Source organism: Choloepus didactylus, chromosome 9 (genome assembly GCF_015220235.1).
Source record: "Choloepus didactylus isolate mChoDid1 chromosome 9, mChoDid1.pri, whole genome shotgun sequence".
Classification (NCBI taxonomy): Eukaryota; Metazoa; Chordata; class Mammalia; order Pilosa; family Megalonychidae; genus Choloepus; species Choloepus didactylus.
The window spans coordinates 125048610-125067177 of NC_051315.1; the positions used below are offsets into that span (position 1 = coordinate 125048610).

General features: G+C 39.5%; 1 protein-coding gene across 6 annotated transcripts in view; it reads left to right on the top strand.

Annotated features, from left to right (window-relative positions):
* The window catches only part of DIS3L2 (DIS3 like 3'-5' exoribonuclease 2), a 483331-nt gene that overhangs the window by 82871 nt on the left and 381892 nt on the right, over nucleotides 1–18568 (top strand). For 5 of the 6 annotated variants that reach the window (XM_037848473.1, XM_037848472.1, XM_037848477.1 and 2 more), the window contains exons 2-3: nucleotides 15851–15994; nucleotides 16506–16663. In XM_037848473.1, coding sequence (XP_037704401.1) covers nucleotides 15943–15994; nucleotides 16506–16663 — 210 coding nt within the window. In that variant the 5' untranslated portion in view covers nucleotides 15851–15942. Of the gene's footprint in view, nucleotides 1–2749; nucleotides 2769–15850; nucleotides 15995–16505; nucleotides 16664–18568 lie in introns of those variants that run through there. The other variant, XM_037848476.1, reaches the window with a different exon arrangement.

An 18568-nucleotide genomic window follows, 5' to 3' on the forward strand; every position in this document is an offset into this window, starting at 1 on the left:
TTGAAAACACAATAACAAATTAGGATGGATGGGTTTAACAGATGATGAGATGGAGCTGAAGAGAAAATTAGTGAACTGGAATCATGCAGAAAAAAATGATTGGACTATACTGAAGAGATTGAGGGAGACGTAGAGGATATATTGAGAAAGTTGGAAGTGTGTTTTGGAGTCCCAAACAGAGGGTTGGGAGAGAATGGGGCAGAGTGATTGAAAGAGATTGACTGAGAACTTATCAAAACTGATTAAAGTTATCAAGCAGTGGATTCAAGAAACTTTTCTAACACCAAGCAAGAGAAAAAAAATCCATACCTTGGTACATTATAGTGAACCTGCAGAAAGCCAAAGACAAAGAGAAAAATTTCAAAAGCTACTGGGCCTAGGGGTGGGGGGAGGGAACAGTATACTTTAAAAGAAGCAACAAGCTGACTTCTCAACAGAAACAATGGAAGTCAGAAGACAATAGAATGATATCTTCAAAGTACTGAAAGAAAATAACTGCCAACATAGAATTCTACAAGAGAAAATATCCAACAATAATAGAGATGAAATACAAACATTTCAGACCAACCAAACCTGAGAAAATCATCACCTGCTGATCCACACTAAAGGATGTATGGAAGTTTATTCTTCAGACAGAGGAAACTGATCCCAGATGGAATATCAGAGATGTAGGAGAGAAAGAAAAGCTAAGAAAGTGGTATATATGTGGGTATATATTATCTTGTTGGATTTAAAATATGTAGAGTTAAGAAACATATGGCTATTTAATTTTTAATTTAAATTAGCTGAAATTAATATACATTAAAAATTCAGTTCCTCAGTTGTTCTAGACAATCTTTCAAATGCTCAAAAGGCACATGTGGCTAGTGGCTAGCATACTGGACTGTACAGATATAGAAGATTTCTATCATTATAGAAAGGATGGTGATACTATAGGTATTAAGAAAATTATTATGATATTTTAAACAACATTTTCCCAACAGAAAAAGAGAGGAAACTATAGATGAAATGGACAGATTCCTAGAAAAATACAAATTAACAAAAGTAATCCAAGAAGAATTTAAAAAATTTGAACTATCTTACATGTTAAAGTTTTTTTTCTTGGAATGTCTTTGTCAGGCTTTAGTATTGAGGGGAATACTGTCCTGATGGAATGCATTGGGGGATGTTTCCTGTATTTTCTGGAAGAGTTTGTAAAGAATTGGTATTATTTTTTTCTTTAAATGTTTGGTAGAATTCACCAGTGATGCTATCTGGGCCTGGGCTTTTATTTACAGGAAGTTTTAAAATTACCAATTCAATTTTTTTTACTTGTCTTATGTCTCTTCTCATTTTCTGTTTCTTCTTGAGCCAGTTTCAGTAATTTGCACCTTTGTAGGAACTTCCATTTCATCTGAATTGCCTAATTAGTTGGCATAAAGTTGCTTATGATCTTCCCTTGAATCCTTTTACTTTCTGTATGATTGGTAGAGACGTCCCCTCTGTGATTCCTGTTTTGTGGTCACCATGTATAGGTGGAATGGACCCCTCTCCAAATGAATAGGTACAATGTCTAGGATGATGACACTCCCTACACCTAGAGAATTTTTTTTTATTAGAGAAGTTGTGGGTTTACAAAAATATCATGCATAAAATACAGAGTTCCCTTATACTACCCTATCATAAGCACCTTGCATTCATTGGTGTGGTACATTTGTTAAAATTCATCAAAGAACATTTTTATAATAGTACTGTTAACTATAGTTCATTGTTTACAGTAGGATTCACTGTATTGTGCAGTCTTATTTTTTTTAAATTTTATTCTAGTAACATATATACAACCTAAAATTTCCCTTTAACCACATTCAAATATATAATTCAGTGCTGTTAATTACATTCACAATTGTGTGCTACCATCACCACTATTTCATTATCAAAACTTGTTGATCAACCCAAATACAAACTCTGTACAATTTAAGCATTAACTCCTCATTCCCTCTCCCCATCCCATCCTCTGGTAACCTATATTCTAGATTCTGATTCTATGAATTTAGTTATTCTAATTATTTCATTCCAGTGAGATCATACAATATTTATCCTTTTGTGTCTGGCTTATTTCATTCAACATGATGCCTTCAAGGGTCATTCGTTTTGTCACATGTATCAGACCTTATTCTTTTTATGGCTGAATAATATTCCATTACGTATATTTACCAAATATTATTTATCCACTCATTGGTTGATGGTCACTTGGGTTGCTTCCATCTTTTGACAATTGTGAATAATGCTGCAGTGAACATTGGTGTACAAATATCTGTTTGAGTCAAAGGGAATTTGAGAGAAAGTTTGTTACTTATATGAGTGACTCCTGGAGAGAGTAGGGCAGGCACAAGCTGTTAGATGGAATAAATTGGACCTCTATAGTGGCTAGGGGGTAGGGCTGGGGAGAAGTTCCTGTGTGCAAGCTTCAATTTCCAGTTTGAATTTCCTGCCAGGACCAATAAAGGGGGAATGTGTGTATTTTCTTATCAGCCTGTCCAGATGTGGAATCACAGGGGGAAGGAGAAAGGTGAGGCTTAAGATAAGTCAGTGGTCAAAAAATGGAGTTGGATTCTGTTAAAATTTTTTATTTTGGTCTCTGAGGCTTTATTCATTTCTCTTCATTTCTTTATTTTTTTTCAGACTGGATAATCTCTATTGATCTGTCTTCAGTTTTGTTGATTCCTCTGTCAGCTCAAATCTGCTTTTGAGCCACTCTCGTGAATTTTTCATTTCAGTTACTGTATCTTGTAAGTCCGAATTTCCAGTTTTTTTTTTTAACGTTCTCTCTTTTGATATTCTTTTTGATGAGTCATTGTCATTATACTTTTCTTTACTACTTTAAGCATGGTTTCTTTTAGTTCTTTGAACATATTTCTAATACCTACTTTGAAGTCTTTGTTGGCTAAGTCCAACATTGAGGCCCCTTCAGAAATGATTTGAATAGAAACTGCTCTCCCACCCCCCACCCCGTGTATGGGTCATATTTTTCTGTTTCTTTGTATATCTTATAATGCTTTTTTCCTGTTGAAAACTAGATGTTTTTGATAATTTATTGTGTTCTGACTCCCCTCTCTCACTATCCCCCCTTCCCCCAGGTTGGTGGTATTTGTTGTTTTTATTTGTTTAGTGAATCACCTGGACTAAATCTGTGGTCTGTTTCCTCTGCAGCCTGTGACTGCTGATGTCTCTGCTCAGTTCTTTTTTTCTTGTTTTTACTCTTTTTTTTTTTTTTTTAATTTTTAATTTTTAATTTTTTTATCATCATTTTATTGAGATATATTCACATACCACGCAGTCATACAAAACAAATTGTACTTTCGATTGTTTACAGTACCATTACATAGTTGTACATTCATCACCCAAATCAATCCCTGACACCTTCGTTAGCACACACACAAAAATAACAAGAATAATAATTAGAGTAAAAAAGAGCAATTGAAGTAAAAAAGAACACTGGGTACCTTTGTCTGTTTCCTTCCCCTACTTTTCTACACATCCATCCATAAACTAGACAAAGTGGAGTTTGGTCCTTATGGGATTCCCAATCCCACTGTCACCCCTCATAAGCTACATTTTTATACAACTGTCTTCGAGATTCATGGGTTCTGGGTTGTAGTTTAATAGTTTCAGGTATCCACCACCAGCTACCCCAATTCTTTAGAACCTAAAAAAGGTTGTCTAAAGTGTGCGTAAGAGTGCCCACCAGAGTGATCTCTCGGCTCGTTTTGGAATCTCTCTGCCACTGAAGCTTATTTCATTTCCTTTCACATCCCCCTTTTGGTCAAGAAGATGTTCTCCATCCCACGATGCCGGGTCTACATTCCTCCCCGGGAGTCATATTCCACGTTGCCAGGGAGATTCACTCCCCTGGGTGTCTGATCCCACGTAGGGGGGAGGGCAGTGATTTCACCTTTCAAGTTGGCTTAGCCAGAGAGAGAGGGCCACATCTGAGCAACAAAGAGGCATTCAGGAGGAGACTCTTAGGCACAAATACAGGGAGGCCTAGCCTCTCCTTTGCAGCAACCGTCTTCCCAAGGGTAAAACTTATGGTAGAGGGCTCAACCCATCAAACCACCAGTCCCCTATGTCTGTGGTCATGTTAGCAACCATGGAGGTGGGGTAGGCGAATACCCCTGCATTCTCCACAGGCTCCTCAAGGGGGCACTACATCTTTTTTTTTTTTTTTTTCCTTGTTTGTCTTTTTTCTTTTTTCTTTTTTTTTTTTTTAACTTTCCCTTCTTTTTTAAATCAACTGTATGAAAAAAAAAGTTAAAAAGAAAACAAACATACAATAAAAGAACATTTCAAAGAGACCATAACAAGGGAGTAAGAAAAAGACAACTAACCTAAGATAACTGCTTAACTTCCAACATGTTCCTACTTTACCCCAAGAAAGTTACATAATATAGCAACATTTCAGTGAACTTGTTCCTACTACATCCATCAGAAATTAACAGACCATAGTCATTTCTGGGCATCCCCAGAACGTTAAATAGCTTATCTGTTCTTCTTGGATTATTGTTCCCCCTTCCTTAATTGCTCTCTACTGCTAGTTCCCCTACATTCTACATTATAAACCATTTGTTTTACATTTTTCAAAGTTCACATTAGTGGTAGCATATAATATTTCTCTTTTTGTGCCTGGCTTATTTCGCTCAGCATTATGTCTTCAAGGTTCATCCATGTTGTCATATGTTTCACCAGATCGTTCCTTCTTACTGCCGCGTAGTATTCCATCGTGTGTATATACCACATTTTATTTATCCACTCATCTGTTGAAGGACATTTGGGTTGTTTCCATCTCTTGGCAATTGTGAATAATGCTGCTATGAACATTGGCGTGCAGGTATCTGTTCGTGTCACTGCTTTCCGATCTTCCGGGTATATACCGAGAAGTGCAATCGCTGGATCGAATGGTAGCTCTATATCTAGTTTTCTAAGGAACTGCCAGACTGACTTCCAGAGTGGCTGAACCATTATACAGTCCCACCAACAATGAATAAGAGTTCCAATTTCTCCACATCCCCTCCAGCATTTGTAGTTTCCTGTTTGTTTAATGGCAGCCATTCTAACCGGTGTTAGATGGTATCTCATTGTGGTCTTAATTTGCATCTCTCTAATAGCTAGTGAAGCTGAACATTTTTTCATGTGTTTCTTGGCCATTTGTATTTCCTCTTCAGAGAACTGTCTTTTCATATCTTTTGCCCATTTTATAATTGGGCTGTCTGTACTATTGTCATTGAGTTGTAGGATTTCTTTGTATATGCAAGATATCAGTCTTTTGTCAGATACATGGTTTCCAAAAATTTTTTCCCATTGAGTTGGCTGCCTCTTTACCTTTTTGAGAAATTCCTTTGAGGTGCAGAAACTTCTAAGCTTGAGGAGTTCCCATTTATCTATTTTCTCTTTTGTTGCTTGTGCTTTGGGTGTGAAGTCTAGGAAGTGGCCTCCTAATACAAGGTCTTGAAGATGTTTTCCTACATTATCTTCTAGGAGTTTTATGGTACTTTCTTTATATTGAGATCTTTGGTCCATTTTGAGTTAATTTTTGTGTAGGGGGTGAGGTAGGGGTCCTCTTTCATTCTTTTGGATATGGATATCCAACTCTCCCAGCCCCATTTGTTGAAAAGACCATTATGGCTCAGTTCGGTGACTTTGGGGGCCTTATCAAAGATCAGTCGGCCATAGATCTGAGGGTCTATCTCTGAATTCTCAATTCGATTCCATTGATTTATATGTCTATCTTTGTGCCAGTACCATGCTGTTTTGGCAACTGTGGCTTTATAATAAGCTTCAAAGTCAGGGAGTGTAAGTCCTCCCACTTCGTTTTTCTTTTTTAGAGTGTCTTTAGCAATTCGAGGCATCTTCCCTTTCCAAATAAATTTGATAACTAGCTTTTCCAAGTCTGCAAAGTAGGTTGTTGGAATTTTGATTGGGATTGCATTGAATCTGTAGATGAGTTTGGGTAGAATTGACATCTTAATGACATTTAGCCTTCCTATCTATGAACATGGAATATTTTTCCATCTTTTAAGGTCCCCTTCTATTTCTTTTAGTAGAGTTATGTAGTTTTCTTTGTATAGGTCTTTTACATCTTTGGTTAAGTTTATTCCTAGGTACTTGATTTTTTTAGTTGCTATTGAAAATGGTATCTTTTTCTTGAGTGTCTCTTCAGTTTGTTCATTTCTAGCATATAGAAACATTACTGACTTATGTGCATTAATCTTGTATCCCGCTACTTTGCTAAATTTGTTTATTAGCTCTAGTAGGTGTATCGTTGATTTCTCAGAGTTTTCTAGATATAAGATCATATCATCTGCAAACAATGACAGTTTTACTTCTTCTTTTCCAATTTGGATGCCTTTTATTTCTTTGTCTTGCCGGATTGCCCTGGCTAGCACTTCCAGCACAATGTTGAATAACAGTGGTGACAGCGGGCATCCTTGTCTTGTTCATGATCTTAGAGGGAAGGCTTTCAGTCTCTCCCCATTGAGTACTATGCTGGCTGTGGGTTTTTCATATATGCTCTTTATCATGTTGAGGAAGTTTCCTTCAATTCCTACCTTTTGAAGTGTTTTTATCAAAAAGGGATGTTGGATTTTGTCAAATGCTTTTTCAGCATCTATTGAGATGATCAATTGATTTCTCCCTTTCGAGTTTTTAATGTGTTGTAATACATTGATTGTTTTTCTGATGTTGAACCATCCTTGCATGCCTGGAATGAACCCCACTTGGTCATGGTGTATGATTTTTTTAATGTGTCTTTGGATTTGATTTGCAAGTATTTTGTTGAGGATTTTTGCATCTATATTCATTAGGGAGATTGGCCGGTAGTTTTCCTTTTTTGTAGCATCTTTGCCTGGTTTTGGTATTAGATTGATGTTAGCTTCATAAAATGAGTTAGGTAGTGTTCCATTTTTTTCAATGTTTTGAAAGAGTTTGAGTAAGATTGGTGTCAGTTCTTTCTGGAAAGTTTGGTAGAATTCCCCTGTGAAGCCATCTGGCCCTGGGCATTTATTTGTGGGAAGATTTTTGATGACTGATTGGATCTCTTTGCTTGTGATGGGTTGGTTGAGGTCTTCTGTTTCTTCTCTGGTCAGTCTAGGTTGTTCATATGTTTCCAGGAAATTGTCCATTTCTTCTACATTATCCAGTTTGTTGCCATACAGTTGTTCATAATATCCTCTTATAATTTTTTTAATTTCTTCAGGATCTGCAGTTATGTCACCTTTTTCATTCATTATTTTGTTTATATGGGTCTTCTCTCTTTTTGATTTTGTCAGTCTAGCTAGGGGCTTGTCAATCTTGTTGATCTTCTCAAAGAACCAACTTTTGGTGATATTTATCCTCTCTATTGTTTTTTTGTTCTCTATGTCATTTATTTCTGCTTTAATCCTTGTTATTTCTTTTCTTGTACTTGGTTTAGGATTGGTTTGCTGTTCATTTTCTAGCTTCTTCAGTTGATCCATTAGTTCTTTGATTTTGGCTCTTTCTTCCTTTTTAATATATGTGTTTAGTGCTATAAATTTCCCCCTTAGCACTGCTTTTGCCGCATCCCATAGGTTTTGGTATGTTGTGTTCTCATTTTCATTCGTCTCTATATATTTAGCCATTTCTCTTGCTATTTCTTCTTTAACCCACTGATTGTTTAGGAGTGTGTTGTTTAACCTCCAGGTATTTGTGAATTTTCTAAGTCTCTGATGGTTATTGACTTCTAATTGTATTCCATTGTGGACAGAGAATGTGCTTTGAATAATTTCAATCTTTTTAAATTTACTGAGGCTTGTTTTATGTCCCAGCATATGATCTATTCTGGAGAAAGTTCCGTGAGCACTAGAAAAGTATGTGTATCCTGGTGATTTGGGATGTAATGTCCTGTAGATGTCTGTTAAATCTAATTCATTTATCAGATTGTTTAGGTTTTCAGTTTCCTTATTGGTCTTCTGTCTGGTTGATCTATCTATAGGAGAGAGTGATGTGTTGAAGTCTCCCACAATTATTGTGGAAACATCAATTGCTTCCTTTAGTTTTGCCAATGTTTCTCTCATGTATTTTGTGGCACCTTGATTGGGTGCATAGACATTTACGATTGTTATTTCTTCTTGCTGAATTGCCCCTTTTATTAGTATGTAGTGGCCTTCTTTGTCTCTCAAAACATCCCTGCATTTGAAGTCTATTTTATCTGAGATTAATATTGCTACACCTGCTTTCTTTTGGCTGTAGCTTGCATGAAATATTTTTTTCCATCCTTTCACTTTGAGTTTCTTTGTGTCCCTGTGTCTAAGATGAGTCTCTTGTATGCAGCATATTGATGGTTCATTTTTTTTGATCCATTCTGCGAATCTATATCTTTTAATTGGGGAGTTTAATCCATTTACATTCAACGTTAAAACCGTGAAGGCATTTCTTTAATCGGCCATCTTATCCTTTGGATTATGTTTGCCATATTTTTCCCTCTCTCTATTAATATCCTTTATTGTACCCATACCGAATCTCTTTAGTACTGAACCTTTCTCCAAGTCTCCCTGTCCTGTCTTTGTTTCTCTCTCTGTAGGGCTCCCTTTAGTATCTCCAGTAGGGCAGGTCTCTTGTTAGCAAATTCTCTCAGCATTTGTTTGTCTGTGAAAAATTTAAGCTCTCCCTCAAATTTGAAGGAGAGCTTTGCTGGATAAAGTATTCTTGGCTGGAAATTCCTCTCACTCAGAATTTTAAATATATCGTGCCACTGCCTTCTTGACTCCATGGTGGCTGCTGAGTAGTCACTACTTAGTCTTATGCTGTTTCCTTTGTATGTGGTGATTTGCTTTTCTCTTGCTGCTTTCAGAACTTGCTCCTTCTCTTCTATGTTTGACAGTGTGATCAGTATATGTCTCAGAGTGGGTTTTTTTTGGATTTATTCTATTTGGAGTTCGCTGAGCATTTATGATTTGTGTATTTATGTTGTTTAGAAGATTTGGGAAGTTTTCCCCAACAATTTCTTTGAATACTCTTCCTAGACCTTTACCCTTTTCTTCCCCTTCTGGGACACCAATGAGTCTTATATTCGGACGTTTCATATTATCTATCATATCCCTGAGGTCCATTTCGAGTTTTTCAATTTTTTTCCCCATTCTTTCTTTTATGCTTTCATTTTCCATTCTGTCATCTTCCAGGTCACTGATTCGTTGTTCAGCTTCCTCTAGTCTTGTACTATGAGTGTCCAGAATCTTTTTAATTTGGTCAACAGTTTCTTTAATTTCCATAAGATCATCCATTTTTTTATTTAGTCTTGCAATGTCTTCTTTATGCTCTTCTAGGGTCTTCTTGTTTTCCTTCATATCCCGTACTATGGTCTCATTGTTCATCTTTAGTTCTTTGAGTAGCTGCTCTAGGTGCTGTGTCTCTTCTGGTATTTTGATTTGGGTGCTTGGGCTTGGGTTATCCATATTGTCTGGTTTTTTCATATGCTTTATAATTTTCTGTTGTTTTTGGCCTCGTGGCATTTGCTGAACTTGATAGGGTTCTTTTAGGGTTTGTAGACCAGTTGAAGTCCTTATCTCTAATTTATCAGATCTACAGCTTCGTGGAGTACACTTTCTCTAACTAACCAGCAGGTGGCGTCCACGAGCCACCTGTTCTCCACAAGCCAGATCTCCCCTGCTTAGCCTTTTTGGTGAGTGGGGGAGTGAGTCTTGTGGGGCCCAATTGGTGTACCAAGCTTGCGTGTGTAGTTGGTGTTGCCTGCCCTGTATGTGGGGCATGTTTCTGGGCAGTCGGGGAGGGGGGGTGGCCCTAACAATCAAATCTCCCTGGTGATCCTAGAGTTTTAAAGCTGCTGCAATAGTCTAATCCTTCAGTTCAGTCCTGTCACAGTTTGTCTCTGCCACTGACCCACAAGTCTTTGGTATTGGCGTATGGCTCCTGAGACTTGCAAGTGGGCCCCTCTTCCAGGCTGTGCACCCCGGGTCCTCGGTTGAGGGGTGACTGTGCTATGTCACAGGTGAGTGCCGTCCCCCCAGGGCAGTTCTGGGCTGCTAGGCTGTGTAGGGAGGCTCCCAGTCTGCTCAAATGATGGCTGAATGGGGCTCTGTTAATTCACACTGCTCCACCTTCCCAGCTCTGGGACATTCAGCTGAGGTTGCAGGGAAGGCTAATGTCCACGCCCAGTTTTGTGGTGTGTGCCTGTTATTTGAAGCACTTCCGTCACACTGGGTTGTCTGGGGCAGCTCTGGGCTATGGGGCTGGCGATGGGCAGGAGTGTTTCCTGTCCACCAGGATGGTGGCTGTGAGCGGACACCCTCCTTTTCTTGGGAAGTTGTGTTTTTTAGTGAATTTTCTCAGCCACTGGATTATTGCCTTTTGTCTCAGAGCTCTCTTAGTTCTGCTCTTGACTTGACGTGCCCAAATTGCAATTCTTTGAAGCTTTCTGTATTAAGCTTCTTAGAGTAATTGTTTTAGAAAAAGCAAAAAGGATTTAAAAAAAAAAAAACAAAACAAAAAAAAACAAAAAAAAAGCGGCCCTCCTCAGAGATCTAATGGGTTATTGAAATGCTAATAGACAAAGCAACCAGGGCCATTAAGGAAAGGTCCACAGGGCAGAGAGATCAGCTTTGCTTCGGGATTTGCATATGTGCCTCAAGGCCTGAGCTCCGCCCTTCCCCTTTCTGTGTTCACCAGAACTCCAAAAATCCTCTGCTTTTATTTTGGAGTTTTTCGTGTTGTTTTTTTTCTATGCCTGTCTCCTCTCTGCTGGGCTGACTGCTCTCAGAGTCTCTGGTGTCTGGTCTCAGTCTATCTATGGTTGGAGTTTGAATCAGTAGAATGAGTTTCCGATAAGAGCAGCCACTGCAATTCTCCCTTCTCCTTCCCGGAGCTGACAGCCCCTCCTCCCCCGGGACTGAGCCTGGCAGGGAGGGGCGTGGGTCCCCTGGCCGCAAAAACTTACAGATTTCGCTGATCTCAGCAGTTCCACGTTTTCATGAGTGTTGTATGAAGTATGCCCAAAGACAGATTGCTCTGTGGTGTCCAGTCCACGCAGTTCCTGGCTTTTTACCTACTTTCCTGGAGGAGTAACTAAAACATACAGCTCACCAGTCTGCCATCTTGCCCCGCCTCTTGTTTTTACTCTTAAGCCTGATTTTCAATAAGTTGCTCCTGGGTCAGCACATCTTAGTGGTCAACCTATGATTGGTCAGAGGTTGTGTTTAAACTCCTTGAGACAACAAGGCCCCTACCGTTTGTCAGTGGTTCTGTGTGAGGAGGCTTGGGGGATTCATTCTATGTTCAGGCAGTTTACAAGTCTGCCCTGGCCTTTCCTTTCTGTATTTGCAAGACCTATCCTTCAGTTTGTGGCGAGTAGTTAATTAGGGTTTTTCATTTCTGTCCTGCATGTTTGCAGTCTTGCACGTGCCCACACACACTCTGATCAGCAGGGAATAGTAGAATCTTATCAAGGCCCACTTTGACTCTCATTTCCTGGTTGTCCCTGTTAAATTTCTGTCTAGTCTTAGATCTGTTGCTTGCCCTAACCAGTGTTGTAAACTCAGTCTAGCTGAGATATTGGTCTTACTTGATTTTTTTTTGTCCCTGAATCGCTGTTATTTTCAGCAATACCCTTGGGCATGGAATCCTCCTTGCTCTACTCTGAGTAAATTTAGCTACCTCTGGCAGTAGAACTGCCAGCTTTTGTGATTTTCCCTGCCGTAGTAGGACTTCTGTGCTGTGGAACTGGGAATGGGTGCTGGATGGTAGGAGCTGCAGGCCAAAACATCAGATTTGCACTGTTCTGACTGAGATTCAGTATATCTCTGGTCAATTTTCAGAGTTCTAAGTAAATATTTTTGATATTTTGGTTAATTTTATTGTTCCTTTTGGGGATAATATTTACTCAACCCTTCTGGAAGCCCTTTCCCCTGTCTTCTCTCTCTCTCTGCCTCTCACATACACATTTTTAAACATTTCCATTTTATTCAAATTTAATTTATTTTAGAATATGTTTTGAAGTTGGGATCTATTGGCTTTTTTGGGAAGGGTAAATGATCAGCTGATGTCTTACTACCACTTATTGACTAATCAGTGTTTCTTACTGATTTGTGTTGTGAATTGTTCATTTCTCTAATTTCAGTGAGATTTATTTTAATCCCATCCTCTTTTTTTCTGTAGATTTATTCCATCAATTACATCCTCTTTCACTTGTTTTTTTCATCTCTTGCATTCCATTGGCCCATTCTTAGATCCTAAATAGGCCCAGCCTTTCCTCCCTTTGTTTACTTTATCTCCTTGAGTTTCCTTCACTACCTACGTTTATAAATTTTATCTGCTCTTGTTACTTGTCAGGGCTGGGACTAGGATAAGGCAAGCAAGGTGCCTACGATGCAGAAATTTGAGGTGGTACTCTCTCTCGGGTCTGCAAGTGCAGGGTTGGCACTTACATAACTTCACTTTTTCAAATTTTGTACCCTAGGAGCCCAGCTTGCCTCACCTAGTCCTGGCCCTGCTACTCATAGTTTCCACTAGTATTTATTTTTTGCTACCTGGTTTTCTGTCCTAAACAGGATTCATTGATTTATTCAAATTTTTGAGCACCCTCTATGCACTGTGCATTATGGTAGTTTTGGGGACTATAAAGGGTATGAGACCACTTCTCTCACCTAGATGATTTTTTCAAGATTAATCTTTCTCAAGTTTGGTGGCCTTTCCCCACTCTTCATCATTCCTTCCATTTTGGACCAAATGCCACTTTTGACTATTAGTGCCTAATCAACTCTAACCACAGCCTGATTCATCAGAATTTGCAGCTATTTCCATGGTAAAATACCCTCTCTTGGAACCACTGCAGGGTAGTTAGGCAGTATACCAGTGGCCCTCATCCTGTAAGCCATCGAGGGTTAGAAATTGTGCTCTCAGTGTCAGGGTTGGAGTGCCTAGTGTTTCTTCAGGGTTAATGGGCCTTCTCAACTCTGTTGCTGGCAAGAGAAGGCTGCTTGTTCGTTCATTTTCTGCTTAGCAGTCTTGCATACTCAGAATCTTTCCATCTCCTCCCAGTGCTTTGGTACCCCGAGGCAAGCTTTTACTCCCTGTCCAGCTGTCTAGTTTATTCTTGCCAATTTTATTTCCTGGGTCTTGTGTTCTTTTCACATTCTTGGCTGACTTGTTTTTATTTGGTTTCCCTGAATGACCCTGCTCTGCTTGGTGTTCTCATTGTTCATGAAAACAAACTCATCCATTCATTTAAGGAGTGGTTATTGAGCACCTACCTATTTTATGCTAAGTACTGTGGGAGCCATTGGGGTTACAGTGAGGAACCCAACCAAACATCCCTTTACCTCTTGAGACTGGTTAAGGGTAAATCACACAAACTGTGATATCTGCTGTGAAGGAAAGGTACAGATGTAGCAGACTTAGGGACCTTTGAGTTGAGAAGTCTCTGCTCCTTCTCACTTCAGTAACTCCCCTTAATTTTGAACTCTTGCTTGCTTCGGGACTTGATGCGTAATACCCCATTTTGGATTCTGTCTTTTGTTTTGGATCATCTTTCTCTCACTGTTAGCTTGTCACCCCTCCTCGTTGCCACACCTAAGGCTGCCGTTATTTGGGAGAGGTATTTACTCAGCAACGGGAGCAAATCTGGACCATGAACCACCTCCTCCTTTGAAGCTCTTTTCTCCCTTATTTTCTTAACACCTGACTTTATTGGTTCTTCTCCCACATACTTTTTAGTTTCTTTATTCTATTTCCTTCTTCTTACTCTTTCCATTTCCTGAAAGTTGCCCAAACCTGGAATTTGCCTAGGCCTTTCATCTATATCAGCATACTTTTGCTTGGCAATCTTACTCACTAGAAAATTTTGGGTTACTGTCTTTATGCAGATACGTGGCTAATTGATCTCTCTCTGAATTATGCTCCAGTTTCCAAGTATTTGGTGGATTACTCTATGTAGATGCATACAATACCCCGAGCAGAAGTCCTCATCTTCTCAGTCTCCTAGCTTACTATTTGAAGCCATTGCCACCTCCATAGTCTCCTCCATATCTACCTGGTTGTCAGGTGGTACCCGGTTTTCCTCTGTAATAGTGTGTTAAGGGTCCCCTCTTTTCAGTTTCTGCCTGTTTATCTCTAGTTCAGGCCTTCCTTTCCCTTCACCGGGTCTGTCTGGTTCTCTCCCAAGGTGCAACTGCTGCCATTCCCCAGACTACTCTGAATCTTTTGTCAGGTTAATTTTTCCTGAAACACAAATTCTGATATGTTGTTTTTTTCTTCTGCTCATTCATGCTTCAGAAACTCCCTACTGCCTTTGAAAAATGACTGGTTTTCTAAGCCTTCCAACTTTGTTTTCTTTGTCTTACTTGCCACTTTTTCCCTTCATGTAGGCTGGAGTTTATCCAAATGGAATTAATGTTGCAAGAATGTGCCTGTGTTTTTCTGTTTGTGTGTTCACTTCTATTTCCTTTTGCCAGCAATGTGCATTTCCCACATTGTCAGTTCTACCTTTCTTCATTAAACTCTTTCCTGAGGCTTTCTCAGATTTTCTGACCTGGAGATACTCTTTCCCTCCCATTGTATGCACATTAATCCATACTAAAAAAAACCATAATGTTTATCACATCCCAACTTCTATTGCTATTTGAATATGATTTTTAGCTGTTTAATTAACTTTTGTATCCCTCATTGTACCCACTACAGTGTCTTATAGAATTGTTTGTTGAATTAATAAGTGAATGACTGTATTTCTGGATTAAAGCCATTGGACAATCTGAACTCCTCTGTGCCTTTTCCCCACTACCTTGTTGTTTACGTAAGACAATCTCATTCTCTCCTTCCTTGCAATTTGTTTGGCTTTATATCTGATTCTTTTCTAGATCACGAAGTGGCTCGTTCCCCTTTGTCTGTGTTGCGTCTCTTTTCTCTGAGTTCATATTAACTTAAATTTAAAGAAAAATTACATCATTTTGGTGAAAGATGTGTGTGGGAAATTTAGAGAAAATGGAAGCTGGTGTTCAGAATGACATCTTGATCCATTTTATGGGAAAGCAAGCTGACCACCAGGATTTTGGAAATCTGCAAGTATAGGCTTGAGTTATGGGCTGGTGGCCAGCAGACACTAGAAAGTAGAAGCTGTGATGACATGTTCAGTATCCAGGTGGAAAGCCGGGGGGCCAGCTGCAGGACCCACATTCCAGTCTCCTGATCCAGTCGGCTGCTCTTGTATTCCTTAGAAGCAACTGCTTGAGCTTCTGGTCAGATAATGGTTTGAGTTGGCTGCAGGTAAGAGTAAGAGAATTGTCATCTAAATACAATGTATTGCTAGTTTTGAAAGTAGTGAGCCATCTGGAGTTCCCTGCATAGTTTTGTGCACCGTCTTGTGGCAATGAATTAGATTACGTTGATAAATTTTTCAGGTATTGACTTACTTGGATTCGTAGAGGTAAATCATTTGTCCAAGGTGAAACTTGGTAAATGCCATATCTCTTCACTACCTCTTCCACTGCAGCGTATTGATTATAGAACTTTATGCCGTTTTGGAAAACCATAATTCTCCCTGCTTTTGTGCATTTCGTATGTTGAATAGAATTTCAGAATTTTTTAAGTTCTACCTCATTGTCCCATTTATGGAGATTTTAAGTTTAAGATGCCCAAATCAGCAAGCTAGTGAGACCTGTGAGGGGGAAGGCCTTGAAAAGAAGCTCAGGGTGGATGGTGTGCTTGACTAACTGCCCAGGAAAACATGATGCCAGGACCCAGGAGGAGCACCATGTTGCCTTTACCATCCAAGAACTAAATTTCCGAGAGGACAGAGGAGGCTGCAGGTTAACTGCTCTTCAGTCACCAATCTCTCTTTGATTTCATCTAGTGACTACTGATCTGCTCAAGCAGGAAGGACTCTGCGCTGAGTAGTGGAGACTCCCCAGATCTGGAGAGAAGAGGCAATCCTTGGAATCAGTAATGAGTCATCCTGACTACAGGCTGAACCTCCAGCCCCTGGGGACTCCCAGAGGTAGCAAAAGGAAAATGGAGTCTGCTCTAGCAATTGGAAGCCTAAAATACAAGTGGGATGGGTATGGAGGTGGAGGGTGGGTCTTAGAACTGAGGGTGGCTATAATTCTTTTGATGTCCTGTTAAATATTCTCCAGTGTTATTTATTTTTGAAATTGGTGTGGTTTCTAGTTGTCTTACTTTATTGAATACAGCTGTTTAATTTCCTCCAGAAAAGTGACAGTCTTTAGTGATTCCTATTTTGAAAAGTTTGTGTCTATAAACAGCAAAGCATACTGAACCCATTTTATTCACATTATGTTCTGCATGTATTGTGGAGCTGATTTGAAACTTAAGTTTCATCTGTATACATTTTATTCATGTTTTCTTACCCATACATCCTTTTTGTGACTGTTTAAATCATTAGGGAGTTTTATTCTCTTGTTGGTGAATAAATAAGAAAAGGAATATCTCCAGTTTTAAAAATACAGCGATGTTTGGGCAAAGAGTTGATTGCTGCCTCATGTTTCTAGGTGTATGCTCTGTGGTTGGCCCACATGGTGTTGGTGCTTCACCAAGTGACAAAAAGTCAAAGAACAAGTCCATGCGAGGGAAGAAAAAGAGTGTGTTTGAAACCTACATGTCCAAGGAGGATGTTTCAGAAGGCTTGAAGAGAGGAACCCTGATCCAGGTGCTTAAAACACATTAGAAGGCTACCTTTTGTATATGTGGAATCAGAAGTTATCATTCACTAAAGTAACGTTTATTGTCCTATACTTATGTGCTTTGAGAGAGGTGATGACATAACAGGCATAGGGCTTACAACTTCTTAGGCCTCCTGTGCATAGTAGAGGTGATAAGTGCCACAAGAGAGGTAAAGACCGTCTCAATCCTTGAGATTGTCTAGGATTGCTTTCTTGGAAGAGCTATTTCGAGCCAGGCCATGGATTGGTACAGTTTGAATAAGTGGAGATAAGAGAGAGAGCTTTACAAATGGAAGAATCAGTGTGAGCTCCTAGGACAAAAGTGGGAAATGGAGTTTGGATATTGGGACATTGACTAGTTCAATTTGCCTGGAGCAGGTGGATGCTGAATGACGGAGAATAATGGATAACAAAAAGCAGCTAGTATTTGTTGAGTCCTTCATAGTTTATAAAATATCTCTCTCACAAACAAGTTCAGTAGTTTGACTCAGCAAATGTTTATTGAGCATCTCCCATGAGCCAGTCACAGTTATGGTTATCAGCATACCACCTGGTACTCTCGAGATGAAAGCAGAGAAGACTACCTTTCTGCAATTCAGAGCTCAGAGGTCATTGGGGGAGACAGTCATGTGAACAGATGACTTGGGTATAAAATGGTCAGCTCTGACAAAAGTGTGGCTGGGGTATATAGGAGATGTTGGGGATGGGGAAACCATATGGACTGAGGTTTTGGAGAGCCTTCCTACAATAGGAGGTGACCCTGCAGTGAATATTGAAGGACGATGCATTTGGGCCTAGTAAATCAGTGATATGTGTTTGGGCAGGAGGTCTGGAGAGGCAGCAGCACTAAGAAAAACATGAACTTGTGAAACAATATGAAGTGAGGCAGCTTAGGTCTCTGGACATGAAATCTGAGGCAGGTAGTAGTAGGTAACGAGGCTGGAGAGGAGGGAGGGCCCCATATTCTTTGAATTAAGTCTGTTTTGTAATTCTTGGAATTGTGTAGAAATATTGCCATGTGTAACTTGGCTTACTTGAAAAAGTTGACCGTGTTCCATTTTTCTCTTATTCTGAAAGCCCAGTTCTTATATTTGTGTTTTTGCTGAAGATCCAGCCAGTTAACATCATCTTTCTGTATTTACTGTGGTCATATTCACATTTGCTTGATCTAGACTCTCGAATGGAAAAGCTGCTTTTAACACTTGAATTGATCTTTCTGACTCTAGGGATACTAATGGCTTTTAAAATTTTTTTAATCTTTCCCTGGATTTCTTTGACAAGATCTCTCTAAGGAGAGTCGAAACTGCCTTTAGACATTTGACCATTCATTTATCCATTCATTTGCTATTCTCCGTTGAGAACACATACTGAACTCTGTTTTGTCTACAAGTCTCTCCACTCGCCTCTTCCCCCTCTGTCATAGTTTGGCCCTCATCTTGTTTCATGTTTGAGAACCCATCGTGCCTCTCCATTCTCATGTTCTGCCGCTGTCCTCCAGGAACACTCTACTCCATCCACCTCTAATGTCAGGCCTTTTCTTCTAAATACTGTTCTCTTTGATACCTCTGTGACTTTGTACATGCTGTTCCTGGTGGTTGGAATGCTTTCTCCCACCGGCTTGATGTAATCGTGTTTGCCCTTTAAGTCCTTGCCTAAATGTTACCTCCTTTGAGAAGGAAGCCTGACCTTAATTCTCCAAGAAGAGTTGGTCATCACCTCTTTCCTGAAGCTGACTTTTTTGTTGACACTTCAGTATAAACCTATTACCATTGCTTGGCATTTGTGTTTTCTAAATAGACCGTTCACAGCATCAGTCTTATTCCTATAGGTTAGTACAGTGCCTGGAATTTGGCTGATGCTTGATAAATTTATATTTATTTACTGATTGGATG